General features: G+C 43.6%; 1 protein-coding gene across 2 annotated transcripts in view; it reads left to right on the forward strand.

Moving 5' to 3' along the window:
• The window catches only part of LOC126292249 (luciferin sulfotransferase-like), a 165,634-nt gene that overhangs the window by 131,328 nt on the left and 13,408 nt on the right, over positions 1 to 20,898 (forward strand). For both annotated transcript variants that reach the window (XM_049986148.1, XM_049986147.1), the window contains exons 4-5: positions 11,757 to 11,898; positions 13,760 to 13,880. In XM_049986148.1, the coding sequence (XP_049842105.1) occupies positions 11,757 to 11,898; positions 13,760 to 13,880 (263 nt within the window). The remainder of the gene's footprint in view (positions 1 to 11,756; positions 11,899 to 13,759; positions 13,881 to 20,898) is intronic.

Below are 20,898 nucleotides of genomic sequence, written 5' to 3' on the forward strand. Positions count from 1 at the left end.
TCTCTGAATGGTTAGGCTGACATGTGCAGGCCGTTCTGAGGAAAATTTTGTGATAACTAAACCGTGCAAACAGCTTTCTAGAACAATTTCGGAATTTGAGGCTTATTATCTAGTCCCACAAAATTTTACTGTTTGTTGATGTTGTGGTCTTCGGACCAAAAGCTGGTATGGTGCAGCTCTTCATGCTACTAAAAAGTACCTTTATACGTTGATGGATTACTTAGATAAAACAGAGTAGGGGTTTGGTAAAAGAAGTGTTATACAAACAAATAATAATAATAATGATTATAAAACATCCAACAGCCCACATAACACCTTTACACTTTGTTTTTCTTTTTTTCCTTCTCCTTTTCCTTTTCTAGAAAAACTTAATCCCAAGCTATGCATAGCACAGTACTAACACCTCTGCTTCTTTCTGACCTCTACGTCTCACTCATTATAGAGGGATGATGATTCAGTTTTCAGGATAGCAAATGGGAAGTTGCAGTACAGAAAGTGGCCCAGAGATTACCAATGTCTGTGTGATTGTGTGTGTAGTGAGTGAAGTGTTATGAAACAATGCGTGTATAGTGTGTAGTGGGATATAAGTGAACAATGTGGCATTACATTATTTAATATGTTATTTGTAAACGAAGTATTGTATACCAGGAGTACATTTAATGATTGTCTCTAACTAGGAATTTGTAAATGCATGTGCGTACGAATTAGCTTATTTTAAATTGGTCTAAACTTGTAAAGACTTTCACATGTCCTATATCCTTGTAAAAAGAGATCTTCTCCTACTACCACTATTACTACTACTACTAGTACTACTCTATCCTGTGTAAACCTCATCTCCAAATAACTACTATGACTCACGTCCATCTGAATCTGCTTACTGTATTTATCTTTTGGTCTCCTTCTACGATTATTATCCCCAAGATTTCCCTCCATTACTAAATTGATGATCCCCTGGCATCTCAGAACATGTTCTACCAACCTATTCCTCCTTTTAGTTAGGTTGCCCCACAAATTCCTCTTTTCCCCAATTCTATTCAGTACCTCCTCATTACTTACGTGATCTACTAATCTAGTTTTCAGCATTCTTCTGTAACACCACATTTGAGAAGTTTCTATTCTCTTCTTGTCTAAACTGTTTATCTCCTTATTTCAGTTCCATACATGCCTACGCTCCATACAATTACTTTCATAAATGACTTCCTGACACTCCAATCTATATTCTATGTTAACAAATGTCTCTTCTCCAGAAACACTTTGGTTGCCATTGCCACTGTATATTTTTATGCCCTCTCTACTTCGGCCATCATCAGTTATTTTATTGCCCAAATAACAAATCTCGTCCGCTACTTCTACTGTCTCGTTTTGTAATTTAATTCCCTCAGTATCGCCTGATTTCATTCGATTACATTCCTTTTTTCTTGTTTTGTTTTTGCTGTTCCTCATATATCCTCCTTTTAAAATACTGTCCATTCCGTTCAACTACTCTTCCGAGCCCTTTGCTGTGTACAATATATCATTTATTAAATCGATTAAAACTATGAAAAGATGATTAAATATAAAAAAGTTTTCTTCAGAGACTAGCTGCACTTTGAATTTCATTGTTATTGACTTATGAAGAAGGTATAGTCGCAATTGCAGTTTTGGGAGTTAAGCTATAGCTGTCGTAATAACGCAATACTGATGTTTCCAAATAATTAGTTATTTCCTTCCGCTGGTAATATAATTAGTACCATAAAAACGCTTAATATATGTACATATATATACATTACCAGAGTACCTGGCGTTGCCTGGGTATGTATTGATTCCAATCCATCTTCCCCTTCCCACTCCTTCTTTACACTTCCTCCTCTCCCATATCGGAGTCCATCTCCCTCTCCCTCTCTCTATCTGTCCTTCTCTTCCTCCCCCCCTCCTTCTCTCTCCACGTTATCACCCACCACCTTAATAGGAGATGCTCGTTCTTACCCCCAACCCCTCATTATTTATTTCCAGATAGAAACTAATACGTTCACCAAGAGTGATTGAAATCTATCCAACGGTTTAGTAGGAGACGTGGAACATACATACATACCTGCATACACTTTGTAAATAGCCTGTTTGTATGTTGGCAGCGCTACATACTGACGAGTGGATAGAGAAGTGTATGGACATTTTTTTTAAAAAAAGCAAACAATGTACTTAGAAAATTTTACCTTTCCATGTGACATCCAGTTCTAAAAATTATATAGTTGTCAATAATTCCACAGCCCAGATACTACGAATAACATTCATCATCCTACATTTCCTTGGGTCTCACTTTACAATGCATGTCCTACCAACACAGAGTCTCCACTAAGAAAAAAACATGTCCATAAACTTCTCTATCCACTCGCTAACAGCTAGTTCGTCCAAATACAGAATCTCTTGCCGAGGGCGCAGAGCAGTGTTAGTGATATCAACACTGTCTATAGCGCTGCCAACATACAGACAGTCTACTTACATTTGTAATAATGTATGTATGGGTTCGTTCCTTTGTCAAGTGTGAGTTACTTCAGCGCTCATCCAACTGCAGTGAAACTCTGATGAGATGTTGTGAGCACGCATGTGAAGGTTTTTGAATTAGTATATCTCTTTTACAATAGATAGTGCGTGATCCATTTCAACAAACCCGCGTACTTCATAAAGTTTACCGGCAGTTCATGTGTTTTTGTGCACGCACGACACAATCATGACATAACTGAACTGAACCTAATACGAGCAGCGACATTTCCGTTCGTGAAAGAGGTAACAAGCGCCGTTGATAGCGAAATTTCAATTGCTACCGACAATAGATTCCGCACACATTTTTTCTTTTTCCAAGAGAAATTGTAACAATCGGCACGAAGCATTCCTGCTGTCCAATCCGATATGCGAACCAAACGACATACGATTGGTCGAGCTATACCTCAGGCACAAAAGAAAAAGCATCGCGAGCTTCAGAAACAATCGAGCAGCGGGGAAGCAAAGCTGCAAAACCGTTACACACTGCTCGAACCAACGAGAACACTACACGCTTGTTTATATCTTAGTGCGTGCTGCTTTATGATTACAGCCTTCATTCAAGCGTGGTTATTGGAAAAATGGATGAATCACGCGTGTATCGCTGTGCGCTCAAATACAGGAATGAAACACCAGGAATATGCTGCGTGGGTGGAAGAATTACATTCAGCACCCGAACCATTACCAACGTTGGTATCAGGCGACGCAAGCCAAGCGAAACATTTCTTGACAAACATACGCAAGTACAGCTCTAAGTGACATCGTACGGTTAGACAAATAACGCAACAGTACCTTTTCAGTGAACAGGTCATGAACAATATCATCGAAGCTATAAATTTAAATTTAAAATTTACCAGTGAAGATGGACTGTTGCGACGCATCCCAGTGGTTCCAACACATATGCTATTCTACTTCGTAGTTTCTGGTACGACTAGCGTTTTGCAGTGACCATCAACGAAGTACAGAGACAGTCGCTACACTTCTGAGGACTAAATTTGTCAAATCCATGCTCCTCAAATGGACTCCGTATGTGGACTGATGACGCGTCGGGAAATCTGATTTATTCGAGTACGCACCAGATGTAACAACGATACAACAGTGTACATTCATAAGTATAAGACTTTATACACAAATACTTTCTTTTTTTGAGTAGCATTAGAACACATGCGGAGTATTAGGAATTTTTATAAAAATATGTTCTTATTTAAAACAACCTTATTTCTTTTTGGACTTTTGAAATTCCCGCTAAAACGCTTACACTTGGCGCTTTACCTATATACGACGTCAGTAAATGTGTATCAGACGCTACGGATATTACATCTTGCACATTTCCCGTGATACCCCGTTAGTAAATAAAGGTATCCGAAATTCTACACCGCAGCTCCAGCAGCTAAAGAACCCGCGTCCGACGAAAGGGAGCAAAACATTTTAATGGGTCCTGGCTCTCTTTGAAATGAGATTCAAATGGTGCAAATGGCTCTGAGCTCTAATGGACTTAACGTCTGAGGTCATCAGTCCTCTAGAACTTAGAACTACTTAAACCTAATTAACCTAAGGACATTACACACATCCATGCCCGAGGCAGAATTCGAACCTGCGACCGTAGCGGTTGCGGGGTTCCAGACTGTAGCCTAGAACCGCTCGGCCACCCCGACCGGCTTGAAATGAGGTATGCAGTAAATCTGTTTATTGAAAACTCGACTAACTACAGTCAGCGAAAATTCGGTGAGCTGTGCTTTTAAAACTCGTAGCAGTTCTGCGAGTTCAAAAGCCAAGCGCTTAAACGGTCGTCATTCGCAATCCGACGTGATGTTTGAGAGGTGAATTGTCACTTAATACGAGGATAGTTTGATATGTCCATTAAGGAATGGAACATTTTTGTTGCGGCTTCATGCTTGCTAATCTTGATTACTCCTAGGATGGTATAACGAATTTAAAAAATATACAGTGTTCAGTTCATTGTTGACAGCCCTCTGAGTTGGTCAGTGAGTTGACTGTGGTTGAAAATGGAGAAAACCGAGTTTTGTGCTGTTATTAAACATTTTCATTTGAAGGATTGGACGGCCGCACAAATTGAAATAGAGATGGATGAGGTTGACGCGGTCTCTGACACTTAACACTGAAGACTATTTACTTTTGGATTAATGAATTTAAACGTGGTTGTTCAAGCACCGAAGACGAAGCGCTTGAGGTCGTCACAAAGGAGCCCATTGACAAAATCCAAGATATGGTAATGCAAGATCCCTGAATAAAATACTGTAGAAATCTCCACTGAACGAGTGCACAGTATCCTGCACGGAGAACTGGCTACGAAGAAGCTCTGAGAGAGGATGGTGCCGCGATTGCTCGCAGTCAACCAGAAGCGCAACGGCACATTTCAGTACAATGTCTGACGATGTTTAATCACAATCTGGAAGACTTTTTGCGCCGTATTGTGACAGCTGATGAAAGCTGGATCAATCATTACACACCACAGACAAAAGGGGAGTGAAAGTGCACCAAAGAAGCCAAGGACTATTTTGTGAGCAGGTAATATAATGTCCACTGTTTTTTGAGATTCCGAGGTAATAATCCTCTAGCTTACTCGGAAAAATGCAGAACCGTAAGTGGACCCCTATTATGCTTCATTGTTGGACGATTTGAAACTTGCGTTGTCCAAGAAAAGTCCAAGATTGGCACGCAAAAAGGTGTTTATCCAGCAGGATAATGCATCATCCCACACATTAGGGATGACAATGGCGAACGTGCATGAAGTGGGCTTTGTATTGATTTCTCATCCACCAAACTGGCCACAGCCCAAAGTGACCTCCTCCTGTTCTCTAAGTCGAAACTTAGGCTTACTGGGAAGAAATTTTCATCAAATGAAGAAGTGACAGTTGCAGTCAACGGGTGTTTTGCAGAATTTGACAGAACTTATTTTTCCGTTGGAATGAAAAAGCTGGAGGATTGTTTTACCAGATGTATGTCCCCCAAAGGACACTACCTCGAGAAGTAAGGTGGGTTGTTTAAGGGGGGTAGGACGTCAAACGGGCCGACTTCGAGAAGGAGAGGTACTGTCTATTTTAATTTGCACTGTCTATACTTTTACAAATAAGTTCATAAAACTTTGTTAGCATGACTAGGAAGGATTCAGGCCTCCCACTCATAACAGTGGAAGTTCAAAAACACGAAAAAATAATATTTTTTAAATGTGAAATTTAATGATTTTTTTCACTTACTGTTGGCTGCATTTGTTGCTATAGGTACACTTTACTTCATAAGAGAGATTCTCCGATTAATTTTGCTCAGCTTACAAACCATACTTACAGGTGTATGAAACTCTAGAATTTTTTTTAATCTATGGAAAAATGAATGGGCTGCTACGTTTTAAACTTCGTGTTTAGAGAAAACTCGAATTTTATAGTTAATTATCTCAATTTTTATCACAGTTTTTAACAGATTTGGGAAATTCTAGAGTTTCGTACACTTGTAAGTGTGGTTTGTATGCTGTGCAAAGTTCATCCAAGAATCTCTCTTACTTATGAAGAAAAGTGTACCTATAGCAACAAACGCAGGCAGTACCAAGTGAAAAAATGATGAAATTTCACATGTAAATGTTTTTTTTTATATTTTTGAACTTCCTCTGCCATGAGTGTAAATCCTGAATCCTTCCTGGTCATGCTAACAAAGTTTCATGAATTTATTTGTAAAAGTATAGACAGTGTAAATTAAAATGTCCTGCTCCAACTCGGCCCGTTTCACGTCCTACCCCCCTTAAGAAACAAACATTTTTTCCTTGCTTTTTTTACCAGACTTATCAAACCACCCTGGTACACATCAGGTGCCCACTAAGACAAATGAAAAGGTCCATGCAGTATAATTAGGTCTCTTACGATTATGAGAGGGCCTTCTTCATAGCTTTAAAACGGAGGCATAATTCTTATTCTCTTCAGCACGGTGGAGCCCCACAGTCGACAATCCTCACAGCGGTCGTACCGGTCTCTCGCAACCGTTGCCGTGGTTCAGCGGTTCCCAACCTGGGATTAATTACGCCTTGAGGGGTAAAATGAATTTTTGTGAGGGGTAAAAACTAAACGGTTCGATTCTGTTACAGTCGCGAAACTAAATTATTTTCAAAAGGTCATTACTACTGTTATCAGTTTGTAGGACTCTAATATTGATTATATAAGTTATCAGTAATTACTTTTTCTCAGTATCATTAATGGCGTGGAGGTTGGGAAGATGTGGTTCACCTGTAAAGGAGACCGCTTATAAAACACTAATACGACCTATTCTTAAGTACTACTCGAGCGTTTGGGATCCCTATCAGGTCGAATTGAGGGAGGACATAGAATTAATTCAGAGGTGGGCTGCTAGATTTGTTACTGGTAGGTTTGATCATCACCCGAGTGTTACGGAAATGCTTCAGGAACTCGGGTGGGAGTCTCTAGAGGAAAGGAGGCGTTCTTTTCGTGTATCGCTACTGAGGAAATTTAGAGAACCAGCGTTTGAGGCTGACTGCTGTACAATTTTACTGCCGCCAACTTACATTTCGCGGAAAGACCACAAGGATAAGAGAGATTAGGGCTCTTACAGAGGCATATAGGCAGTCATTTTTCCCTCATTCTCTTTGGGAGTGGAACAGGGAGAGAAGATGCTAGTTGTGGTACGAGGTACCCTCCGCCACGCACCGTATGGTGGATTGCGGAGTATGTATGTAGATGTAGATGTAGGTTACAGGTTCCTCACATAGTCCACCCATTACACACATATCTTGTGCTTTGTCCCGTATATCGTTGATTAGTTTTTGTTCGCCTGCTTCTGCAAAGGAGTGAACTGTACGTGTATATTTTACTGTGTAGACTAGTGGTTAGAAAATTAATCGTAGTTTTTGTTTTTGCGTAAGTCTTGTGAATATTCGTGTGTAGGGCGGATTCCTAGAGTAAATTTTCCGTACAGAGAAATTTATTTCTGTTCAATAGCTTACTGTATCTGAGTTCAGTGAGAAATCTGCACACCAACTTTTCGTGTTACTTTATTGGTATGTTTTCAAACTCAGTAGCGCCATTTGAGAGGTCATATCTATTTTATACACACTACGGTATGGCTAGGGACTGTGTATGTTGTGAGGGAACACAAGGAGAGTTAGCTGCATTCTGAGGGTAGTCGATCGGTTGGTGCGGTCCGGGGAGGATACCTCCGTGCGGCGCAGTCGGCTGGGTCCACTGGCGGTCTCTGCACAGTGTCGGAGCGTGTGTGGAGCTGCACAACATACAAACCACACTTACAAGTGTACGAAACTCTAGAATTTCACAAATCTGTTAAAAACTGTGATAAAAATTGAGATGATTAACTATAAAATTCGAGTTTTCTCTAAACACGAAGTTATAAAAGGTAACAACCCGGTCATTTTTCCATAGATTAAAAAAATTCTAGAGTTTCATACACCTGTAAGTATGGTTTGTAAGCTGTGCAAAATTAATCGAAGAATCTCTCTTACGAAGAAAAGTGTACCTATAGCAACAAATGCAGCCAACAGTAAGTGAAAAAAATCATTAAATTTGAATGCCGACAACATCTAAAATAGTCGTCAGTGGAAATAACGCCAATTATGCACACAACCTGACAGACACTTGCACAAAGACCTGAACGATACCCAATAGTAACTAAGCACGCACGAAGACAAATCGGGAGTCGATGCACACACACACAGCCGACTCATGAACGATCGGCGAGTCAAAACGCGTTGTCCGGTAGGACGACCGACCGACGATCCACCAAGACCGTGGCCCGGCTACATCTACATCTACATCCATACTCCGCAAGCCGATGACATTGTAATTCTGTCAGAGACAGCAAAGGACTTGGAAGAGCAGTTGAACGGAATGGATAGTGTATTGAAGGGAGGATATAAGATGACCATCAACAAAAGCAAAACGAAGATAATGGAGTGTAGTCGAATTAAGTCGGGTGATGTTGAGGGTATTAGATTAGGTTCAAAATGGTTCAAATGGCTCTGAGCACTATGGGACTCAACTGCTGTGGTCATTAGTCCCCTAGAACTTAGAACTACTTAAACCTAACTAACCTAAGGACATCACACACATCCATGCCCGAGGCAGGATTCGAACCTGCGACCGTAGCAGTCGCACGGTTCCGGACTGCGCGCCTAGAACCGCGAGACCACCGCGGCCGGCTATTAGATTAGGAAATGAGACACTTAAAGTAGTAAAGGAGTTCTGCTATTTGGGGAGCAAAATAACTGATGATGGTCGAAGTAGAGAGGATATAAAATGTAGACTGGTAATGGCAAGGAAAGCGTTTCTGAAGAAGAGAAATTTGTTAACATCGAGTATAGGTTTAAGTGACAAGAAGTCGTTACTGAAAGTATTTGTATGGAGTGTAGCCATGTATGGAAGTGCAACGTGGACGATAAATAGTTCAGGCAAGAAGAGAATAGAAGCTTTCGAAATGAGGTGCTACAGAAGAATGCTGAAGATTAGATGGGTAGATCACATAACTAATGAGGAGGTATTGAATAGAATTGGGGAGAAGAGGAGTTTGTGGCACAACTTGACTAGAAGAAGGGATTGGTTTGTAGGGTATGTTCTGAGGCATCAAGGGATCACTAATTTAGTATTGGAGGGCAGCGTGGAGGGTAAAAATCGTAGAGGGAGACCAAGAGATGAATACACCAAGCAGATTCAGGAGGATGTAGGTTGCAGTAGGTACTGGGAGATGAAGAAGCTTGCACAGGATAGAGTAGCATGGAGAGCTCCATCAAACCAGTCTCAGGACTGAAGACAACAACAACAACAACTCCGCAAGCCACCTAACGCTGTTTGGCGGAGGAGACTTTGAGTACCTCTATCGGTTCTCCCTTCTATTCCAGTCTCGTATTGTTCGTGGAAAGAAAGATTATCGGTATACCTCTGTGTGGGCTCTAATCTCTCCGATTTTATCCTCATGGTCTCTTCGCGAGATATACGTAGGAGGGAGCATTATACTGCTTGACTCCTTAGTGAAGGTATGTTCTCGAAACTGTAACAAAAGCCCGTACCGAGCTACTGTCTCTCTTGCAAAGTCTTCCACTCGAGTTTATCTATCATCTCCGTAACGCTTTCGCGATTACTAAATGATCCTGTAACGAACCGCGCTTCTCTCCGTTGGATCTTCTCTATCTCTTCTATCGACCCTATGTGGTACGGATCCCACACTGGTGAGCAATATTCAAGCAGTGGGCGAACAAGTGTACTGTAACGTACTTTCTTTGTTTTCGGATTGCATTTCCTTAGGATTCTTCCAATGAATCTCAGTCTGGCATCTGCTATACCGACGATCAACTTGATATGATCATTCCATTTTAAATCGCTCCTAATGCCTACTCCCAGATAATTTATGGAATTAACTGCTTCCAGTTGCTGACTTGCTATATTGTAGCTAAATGATAAGGGATCTTTCTTTCTGTGTATTCGCAGCACATTACACTTGTCTACATTGAGATTCAATTGCCACTCCCTGCACCATGCGTCAATACGCTGCACCTCCTGCTGCATTTCAGCACAATTTTGCATTGTTACAACCTCTCGATATACCACAGCATCATCTGCAAAGAGCCTCAGTGAATTTCCGATGTTATCCACAAGGTCCAAGTGATGTGGTGTCAATCGTCGGGAGAGCCATATCGACGCAGACCTCACTGCTGCTCCAACCCGACTGCCCTAGTGTCGCATTGCAACTCCCCGACTGGCATGTCGGGACTGCGGTCCAGACGCATTCCTACTGACTGGCAGCTCGAACTCAAGGCCGGAACTGCTTACAACAGATAACGATCGGGAAGTAATAGCAGTCGAGCAAAGATACTACGAGAGGGGATACCTGTATATCGATAAGCGCTGCTACCGCCTCTCACGGTCAGGAAAAGCAGCAACTCAGTGACAGTAGTAATTTAAATTAATGTAGTGAGATGGAAGTACGTTAAAAACAGAGTGTAAAATGCGAGGGGCGTCCAGAAAGTAAGCTCCGATCGGTTGCGAAATGGAAACGACTATGAAAATCCGATAAAGCTTTGGACAGATGTGTTGAGGAGTGTCTCTAGTATGACTCTAGGTAGAATTATGTCGCTCTTTTCATTCCTGAGCTCTTAGTGAGCGCGTAAAGATGTTATAGAAAATAGTCTCTCCCGCCAAGTACGAGGGCCTGGTGAGAATTTTCCCCTGAAGCTATGCAACCAACATTACATAACTGTCGTGCGGTTTCTTCTTCAAGACAATTCTCAGCCTCATTCTGCAGGGGCAATGAAGATGCTCCTGCATGGTTTTTAATTGGAAATTTTTGTTTACCCACAATACAGCCCGTAATTGTCTCCCTCTGAGTTTCATCGCTGGTCACATGAACCGCTGTCTACGAAGACAATATTTTGGCACAGACAACGAGCTGTAAGCCAGTGTGATGGATTGGCGGAAAGCACTGGCGGCTGCCTTCTATGATGAGGGTATTGGAAAGTTGGTGCACCGCTACGACGAATGTCTGAGTCAGGACGGCGACTACGTAGAGAAGTAGCTGGGAGGTGTAGCTAATTGTTACAAATGAAACATTTCTGATTTTCACTGTGGTTTCCATTTCGCAATCCATCGGAACTTACTTTCTGGACAGGCCTCGTACATGATGGCGGGAACATGAGCCACGCACATTAGTGTGTTTTGCAGAAATGATTATCATTTGAACAGTGTCGGCCAGCAGGTTCAAGATGAACATCGATATCGCGGTGCAGCACCACCTACCGATAAAATTTGCCTGCGGCTCTCGTTGTCGCTATAAATCGAAGATAATGGGTGTGACCCGAATACACGTGCGTGATGCCTCGCAGACGTAAGCGCGAGCCGAACCGTCAAAGCAGTGGATTTGAAACGGGGCGCATTATTCGTGTGAGAGAATATGACGCATCGATAATAGAAAGTACTACTCGTGTGGGACGAAGTGTTTCGGCAGGGCAACGGGTGTGTGGATAATGGTTCACGGAACACCACACAGCACGACGAGATGTGTCAGGTCGCACAACCCACACCAGCCCCCCCCCCCTTCCCACCTCCCTCACCCGAGAAGGTCGACACCTCATCCGAATGGAATTGCAGGACATATATGCGTCCTCCTCGCTAAACTATTGTGTTACGCTATTAATGATCCACTCAGTGTCCTCTTGCACATGTGTCTTCCGTAACTATTTCTTTTCACTAATTCTCCTTTGATTGTCGTTGCAGATTCTCGTCAATTCTTAAACCAGTGGCGGATCTGGTGCCGCACTCGTTAGAAGCCTGTGCGCAACTGAAGTCGCCGAGGTTCATCAAAAGCCATCTCCCGCTCCAGCTACTGCCGAAGCAACTGTGGACGGTGAAGCCCAAGGTAGGCGAGGGTCTTCTCGTCTTCGTTACCTGTTCCACATCTGACGACCGGATCGAAATGTCATATACTGCATATAAAGGAGGCCATCCGTTATACAGAGTGCTCATTTTAACTGAAGACAGTCATATATCTCGAAATCTGCACAGCAGATTAAAAAAGTTATAACTCAAATTTCTTTTTTGTATGTCCATCCTTTTAGAAGGACCTCTCTGGGACGACGGCCGTTTACTATCTTGACAAAAAATAAATACACCTACAGCCGTCCATATGATTTTATCTTATTTTGTCGCAACCAGTTTCACCGCTCCATTGCGTCATCTTCAGGCTGTTTTGATGCGGTACAAGTGGATACGATCCCCATGCATAACCCATCAGTTGCCTGCCTCACTGGACTCGCAGACTGTCAGCACTCCAAGCATCAACTGTCAACTGAGTTGAAACTTTGTTCTGATGCCTCTATACGGAGGAGAAATGCGTACCATCACGTTTCCGACTTTGATGAAGGTCGGATTGTAGCCTATCGTGATTTCGGTTTATCGTATCGCGACATTGCTGCTCGCGTTGGTCGAGATCCAATGACTGTTAGCAGAATATGGAATCGGTGGGTTCAGGAGGGTAATACGGAACGCCGTGCTGGATCCCAACGGCCTCGTGTCACTAGCAGTCGAGATGACAGGCATATTATCCGCATGACTTTAACGGATCGTGCAGCCACGTCTCGATCCCTCAGTCAACAGATGAGGCCGTTTGCAAGACAACAACCGCCTGCGCGAACAGTTCGACGACGTTTGCAGCAGCATGGACTATCAGCTCGGAGACCACGGCTGCGGTTACTCTTAACACTGCATCACAGACAGGAGAGCCAGCGATGGTATACTCAACGACGAACCTGGGTGCACGAATGGCAAAACGTCGTTTTTCGGATGAATCCAGGTTCTCTTTGCAGCATCATGATGATCGCATCCGTGTTTGGCGACATCGCGGTGAACGCACATTGGAAGCCTGTATTCGTTATCGCCATACTGGCGTATCACCCGGCGTGTTGGTATGGGGTGCCATTGGTTACAAGTTTCGGTCACCTCTTGTTCGCATTGACGGCACTTTGAACAGTGGACATTAAATTTCAGATGTGTTACGACCCATGGCTCTACCCTTCATACGATCCCTGCGAAACCCTACATTGCAACAGGATAATGCACGACCGCATGATGCAGGTACTGTACGAGCCTTTCTGCATACAGAAAATGTTCGACCGCTGCCCTGGCCAGCACATTCTCCAAATCTCTGACCAACTGAAAATGTCTGGTCAATGGTGGCCGAGCAACAGGCTCGTCACAACACGCCAGTCACTACTCTTGTTGAACTGTGGTATCGTGTTGAAGCTGCATGGGCAGCTGTACCTGTACACGCCATCCAAGCTCTGTTTGACTCAATTCCCAGGCGTATCAAGGCCGATATTACGGCCAGAGGTGGTTGTTCCGGGTATTGACTTCTCAGGAACTATGCACCCAAATAGCGTGAAAATGTAATCACATGTCAGTTCCAGTATAATATCTTTGTCCAATGCATACCCGTTTATCATCTGCGTTTCTTCTTGGTATAGCAATTTTAATGGCTAGTAGTGTAGAAGTGTTTTATAGTCACTGAAAGTTAACACTTTATAAAGTTATATATCTTGTGGTAATCTCTGACATGTTGTCAGAGACAAACAACATTTTCCCTAGGGTGGCCACCTTATCCAGCTTTCCACTATTTTCTCGTCACAGGTTTTCGTACATTTTTTAAAAATATCCTGAACACAAACTGTGATTAATTAAGCTTCTTGAAGCGTGGGTGATTTTTCTGATTTCCTTTCTTTCAGATCATCTACGTCGTCCGTAACGTGAAGGATGCCATTGTTTCCTACTACCACCACCACAACCTGTGGAGCGATGTTTCCATGTCGCTGGATGAGTTCGCGCAGTTCTTCACTGAAGACTTACGTAAGTAGACTCTTGGCAGGATCTAGACCCGTGGTCTAGGGGTAGCGTCTTTGATTCATAATTAAATACGTCTTCGGTCCCGGGTTCGATCCCCGCCACTGCCTAAATTTTGATAAATAATCAGCATTGGCGGCCGAAGTCTTCCGGCATAAGAAGTCAGCCTCATTCTGCCAACGGCCTTGTCAAAGAGGGTGAAGGAGCGGATAGAGGTTCAGGGCACTCTCTTGTCCTATGGGTGGGAAATTGCCCCTAATGGCGGATGGACAACACTGAAACACCCGCAAGATGTTTTGCTGTTGCACGACAACGCACGGCCACTTTTTTTTGGTCATCAGTCTACTGACTGGTTTGATGCGGCCAGCCACAAATTCCTTTCCTATGCTAACCTCTTCATCTCAGAGTAGCACTTGCAACCTACGTCCTCAGTTATTTACTTGACGTATTGCAATCTCTGTCTTCCTCTACAGTTTTTGCCCTCTACAGCTCCCTCTAGTACCATGGAAGTCATTCCCTCATGTCTTAGCAGATGTCCTATCATCCTGTCCCTTCTACTTCTCAGTGTTTTCCACATATCCCATTCCTCTCCGATTCTGCGTAGAACCTCCTCATTCCTTACCTTATCAGTCCACCTAATTTTCACCATTCATCTATAGCACCACATCTCAAATGCTTCGATTCTCTTCTGTTCCGGTTTTCCCGCAGTCCATGTTTTACTACCATACAATGCTGTACTCCAGACGTACATCCTCAGAAATTTCTTCCTCAAATTAAGGCCGGTATTTGATATTAGTAGACTTCTCTTGGCCAGAAATGCCTTTTTTGCCATAGCGAGTCTGCTTTTGATGTCCTCCTTGCTCCGTCCGTCATTGGTTATTTTACTGCCTAGGTAGCAGAATTCTTTAACTTCACTGACTTCGTGACCCTCAATCCTGATGTTAAGTTTCTCGCTGTTCTCATTTCTACTACTTCTCATTACCTTCGTCTTTCTCCGATTTACTCTCAAACCATACTGTGTACTCATTAGACTGTTACTGTTCATTCCGTTCAGCAGATCATTTAATTCTTCTTCACTTTCACTCAGGATAGCAATGTCATCAGCGAATCGTATCATTGATATCCTTTCACCTTGTATTTTAATTCCACTCCTGAACCTTTCTTTTATTTTCATCATTGCTTCCTCGATGTACAGATTGAAGAGTAGGGGCGAAAGGCTACAGCCTTGTCTTACTCCCTTCTTCATACGAGCACTTAGTTCTTGATCGTCCACTCTTATTATTCCCTCTTGGTTGTTGCACATATTGTATATGACCCGTCTCTCCCTATAGCTTACCCCTACTTTTTTCAGAATCTTGAACAGCTTGCACCATTTTATATTGTCGAACGCTTTTTCCAGGTCGACTAATCCTATGAACGTGTCTTGAATTTCCTTTAGCCTTGCTTCCATTATTAGCCGTAACGTCAGAATTGCCTCTCTCGTGCCTTTACTTTTCCTAAAGCCAAACTGATCGTCACCTAGCGCATTCACAGTTTTCTTTTCCATTCTTCTGTATATTATTCTTGTAAGCAGCTTCGATGCATGAGCTGTTAAGCTGATTGTGCGATAATTCTCGCACTTGTCAGCTCTTGCCGTCTTCGGAATTGTGTAGATGATGCTTTTCCGAAAGTCAGATGGTATGTCGCCAGACTGAATAGTCGTTTTGTTGCCACTTTCCCTAATGATTTTAGAAATTCTGATGGAATCTTATCTATCCCTTCTGCCTTATTCGGCCGCAAGTCCTCCAAAGCTCTTTCAAATTCCGATTCTAATACTAGATCCCCTATTTCTTCTATATCGACTCCTGTTTTTTCTTCTATCGCATCACACAAATCTTCACCCTCATAGAGGCTTTCAATGTATTCTTTCCACCTATCTGCTCTCTCCTCTGCATTTAACAGTGGAATTCCCGTTGCAATCTTAATGTTACCACCGTTGCTTTTAATGTCACCAAAGGTTGTTTTGACTTTCCTGTATGCTGAGTCTGTCCTTCCGACAATCATATCTTTTTCAATGTTTCACATTTTTCCTGCAGCCATTTCGTCTTAGCTTCCCTGCACTTCCTATTTATTTCATTCCTCAGCGACTTGTATTTCTGTATTCCTGATTTTCCCGGAACATGTTTGTACTTCCTCCTTTCATCAATCAACTGAAGTATTTATTCTGTTACCCATGGTTTCTTCGCAGCTACCTTCTTTGTACCTATGTTTTCCTTCCCAACTTCTGTGACGGCCCTTTTCAGAGACGTCCATTCCTCTTCAACTGTGTTGCCTGCTGCGCTATTCTTTATTGCTGTATCTATAGCGTTAGAGAACTTCAAACGTATCTCGTCATTCCTTAGAACTTCCGTATCCCACTTCTTAGCGTATTAATTCTTCCTGACCAATTTCTTGAACTTCAGCCTACTCTTCAACACTACTATGTTGTGATCTGAGTCTATATCTGCTCCTGGGTACGCTTTACAATCCAGTATCTGATTTCGGAATCTCTGTCTGACCATGATGTAGTCTAATTGAAATCTTCCCGTATCTCCCGGCCTTTTCCAAGTATACCCCCTCCTCTTGTGATTCTTGAACAGGGTATTCGCTATTACTAGCTGAAACTTGTTACAGAACTCAATTAGTCTTTCTCCTCTTTCATTCCTTGTCCCAAGCCCATATTCTCCTGTAACCTTTTCTTCTACTCCTTCCCCTACAACTGCATTCCAGTCGCCCATGACTATTAGATTTTCGTCCCCCTTTACATACTGCATTACCCTTTCAATATCCTCATACACTTTCTCTATCTGTTCATCTTCAGCTTGCGACGTCGGCATGTATACCTGAACTATCGTTGCCAGCTAGGCACCTTAAACACCTTAGACAGATCAGGTGACCTGGACGGCCAGCTAGACACCTTAGACACCTTAAACCAGGTGACCTGGATGGCCACTAGACACCTTAGACACCTTAGACAGATCATGTGACTTGGACAGCCTGTTAGACACCTTAGACACCTTCGACCAGGTGAACAGGATATCCAGCTAGACAGCTTAGACACCTTAGACAGGTCAGGTGACCTGGACAGCCAGCTAGACACCTTAGGCAGATCAGGTGACCTGGAAGGTCAGCTAGATACCTTAGACACCTTAGACCAGGTGATCAGGATGTCCAGCTAGACAGTTTAGACACCTTTGACAGATCTGGGGACATGGACGGCCAGCTAGGCACCAGAGACGCACTAAACAGATCAGGTGACCAGGATGGCCAGCTTGACTCCTTAGACACATTAGAGACATCAGGTGACCTGGCTAGCCAGCTAGACACCTTAGACACCTTAGACCAGGTGACCCTGATGGCCAGCTAACACATTAGACACCTTAAGCAGATCAGGTGACCTGAACAGCCAGCTACACACCTTAGACACTTTCGACATATCAGGTGACTTGGACCGCCAGCTAGACACCTTAGACACCTTAGACCAGGTGATCAGGATGTCCAGCTAGACAGTTTAGACGCCTTAGACAGATCAGGTGACCTGGACAGCCATCTAGACACCTTAGACAGATCAGGTGATCTGGATGGCAAGCTAGATACCTCAGACAGATCAGGTGACCTGGATGGCCAGCTAGGCACCTTAGACACATTAGACAGTCAGGTCACCTGGACACATTAGACTCCTTAGACACATTAGACAGATCAGGTGACCTGGACGGCCAGCTACACACCTTAGACACCTTCGACAGATCAGGTGACTTGAACGGCCAGCTAGACACCTTAGACCAGGTGATCAGGATGTCCAGCTAGACAGTTTAGACACCTTAGACAGATCAGGTGACCTGGACAGCCAGCTAGACACCTTAGATAGATCAGGTGACCTGGATGGCCAGCTCAACACCTTAGACTAGGTGTCCTGGATGGCCAGCTAGGCACCTTAGACACATTAGACAGATCAGGTGACCTGGCCAGCCAGCTAGACACCTCAGATGGATCAGGTGACCTGGATGACCAGCTAGGCACGTTAGACACCTTAGACAGATAAGGTGACTTGGATGGCCAGCTAGACACCTTAGATACATGTTAGAACAAATAACCCTCGATCACAAATATTAAGTCGAAATTGACCAGGTTTCGATGTGTTTTGACTTGCTTAAAACAGATCCTGTCTGACGTCAGAGATATGTAAACAGACAGAGTACGACGCAACCGTCGGCAACCCCTATATAAGACAACAAGTATCTGGCGCAGTTGTTAGATCGGTCACTGCTACTACAATGGCAGGTTATCAAGATTTAAGTGAGTTTGAGCGTGGTGTTATAGTCAGCGCACGACCGATGGGACACAGCATTTCCGAGGTAGCGATGAAGTCGTGATTTTCTCGTACGACCATTTCACGAGTATACCGTGAATACCGGTAATCCGGTAAAACATCAAATCTCCGACATCGCTGCGGTCGGGAAAAGATCCTGGAAAAACAGGACAACGACGACTTTAGAGAATCGTTCAACGTGACAGAAGTGCAACCACTCCGAAGATTATTGCGGATTTCAATGCTGGGCCATCGACACGTGTCAGTGTGAGAACCATTCAACGAGACATTATCGATATGGGCTTTCGGGCCCGAAGGCCCAATCGTATACCCTTGATGACTGCACAACACAAAGCTTTACGCCTCGCCTGGGTCCGTTAACACTATCATTGGGCTGTTGATGATTGAAAACGTGTTGCCTGCTCGGACGAGTCTCGTTTTAAACTGTATCGAGCGAATGGACACGTAGAGGTATGGAGACAACGTCATGAATCCATGGACGCCACATGTCAGCAGAGGGCTGTTCAAGCTGGTGGAGGCTCAGTAATGGTGTAGGGCGTGTGTAGTTGGAGTGATATGGGACAGATAAGATTTTCACTCTGCAGCGGAGTGTGCGCTGATATGAAACTGACAGGTGAAACATACGTAAGCATCCTGTCTCGTCACCTGCAACCATTGTTGTCCATAGTGCATTCCGATGGGCTTGGGAAATTCCAACAGGATAATGCGAACCCCAAACGTCCGGAATTGCTACACAGCGGCTACAGGAACATTCTTCCGCTGGCCTCCAAACTCCTCAGACATGAACATTATTGAGCATATCAGGAATGCGTTCCAACGTGCTGTTCAGAAGATATCTCCCCTCCTCGTTCTCTTACAAATTTATGAACAGCGGTTCAGGATTCATGGTGTCAGTTGCCTCCAGCACTACTTCAGATATTAGTCGAGTCCATGCCACATCGTGTTGCGGCACTTCTGCGTGCTGATATTAGGGGTCCTGCAGAAAGTGTCATCACTTCTGTCTCTATGCTGTTCATTTTTGGAACACAACCTACGACCAGCTTAGAGACTTCAGCGATGACGCTTTCTGCAGGATCTGACCATCATTTTGCAAGACAATGCTCAAGCACATAGAGTGCAAGCTGTTACTGATTTGTTTGACTGATGGGACTGGTAAGTGCTGTATCACCTATTGCACTCCCCTGACTTAAGCCCTCGTGAGTTCAACTCGATTTCTAAACTGAAGGAAACACTTCACGGCATTCTCGTCAGAACTGCTACAAATTGGTCGGGCAATAGACCGCGCCGCTCGAACTGTCAGCGCAACTGGCACTGCTAAGAGTATCCTACGACTTCCACATCGCTGGCAACGGGTTATACACAATGCTGGTGATTACTTTGAAGGTCAGTAAAAGTTTGAAACATGTATCTGTTTTGTACGCGTTGTAAATAAATAGTTGCCACTATTAAAGTTCCAACCCTCGTGTCAAGCCGGAATTCAATCGCTTGCCACAAATGTGTCTAGTGTGATTGTGCCAGCGGCAAGTCTGATGCGTTGTTGCAATGTCACAGTATCGGATACCACTGTTTTTTTTATAATCTTTCACGGACCCCAGAAGAAGTAAATCTGAGAGGGTAACGTCAAGTGACTTTGGAGGCCATGGAATTGGGTCGTCTCTGCCAGCCACCTGTTGCGGAAGATTTCAATAAAAAAAATTGAGGGCTTTTAGAGCCGAGTGAGGCGTAATGCCAACTTGCTGAAAGACAATAGTATCTAGCATATCCTGTAGCTGGGGAACAGCATAATTCACCAACATATTCACATACATCGCTTTCGAGAAAGAAACACGGGCCAACCACTCGATCACACTTTAACATACACACACATTAAGATTTGCACTGTCGCTGATGTATTCTCATTCGGCAGAATGATTTTCTGATCCCCAGATCCGGGCATTATCGCTAGTAACTGAACCACAAACGTGAAATACAATCGCATCGGAAAACCAAACAGGCTTGAAGAAAGCGTTGTCCTGAACGAAACGGTTCAATATGTCCATCGCAACTTGTTCACGATTTGGGTGATCATCTGGTAGCAATGCCTGAACAATTTGGACCTTATAGGCATACAATTTAAGATCTTTGCGAACCATTTTGCGCACTGCACTCTCTGTCACTTGAAGCTCACGTGAAGCTAGTATACTTGACTTCTGTGGCGGCCTCGCAGGTGCGATTTGAGCAGCCTGCACAGTCTCATTCGAAGCAGATGGTCTGCCGCCGCTTGTCCGCTTCTGGACCGACACCCTTGGTAGAAATGTTGCCATCCGCGTTCTGATTAGCTAAACATCAGGTACTTTCTTTCCATGAGGGGGGACAAATTTCTCTGCAGAGTAATCAGTGATTTGGTTTCTGCTACTCACACAAAGCGCTGAGTTTTCTCACGGCGGGACACTGTAACTCACACAGCGCTCCTTGTGGCGAAATTGTCGAATGAGACTCGGCTGTATAGGAAGTTCATAGGTTCCCTTGTACACCTATAGCAAAAAAAATCGGTACCATCATAAATATGTTTTAAAATAAAATCCGCGAAATGCGGACTTCAACTGCAACCAAAGTAATCCAATATGGAGTCTGCTACGTTTTGTTTCTGACTTAGGAAATGATCGTGCATCTCATACTCTGCACTCCTCTCCATGG

This window comes from Schistocerca gregaria, chromosome 9 (genome assembly GCF_023897955.1).
Source record: "Schistocerca gregaria isolate iqSchGreg1 chromosome 9, iqSchGreg1.2, whole genome shotgun sequence".
NCBI classification, from domain to species: domain Eukaryota; kingdom Metazoa; phylum Arthropoda; class Insecta; order Orthoptera; family Acrididae; genus Schistocerca; species Schistocerca gregaria.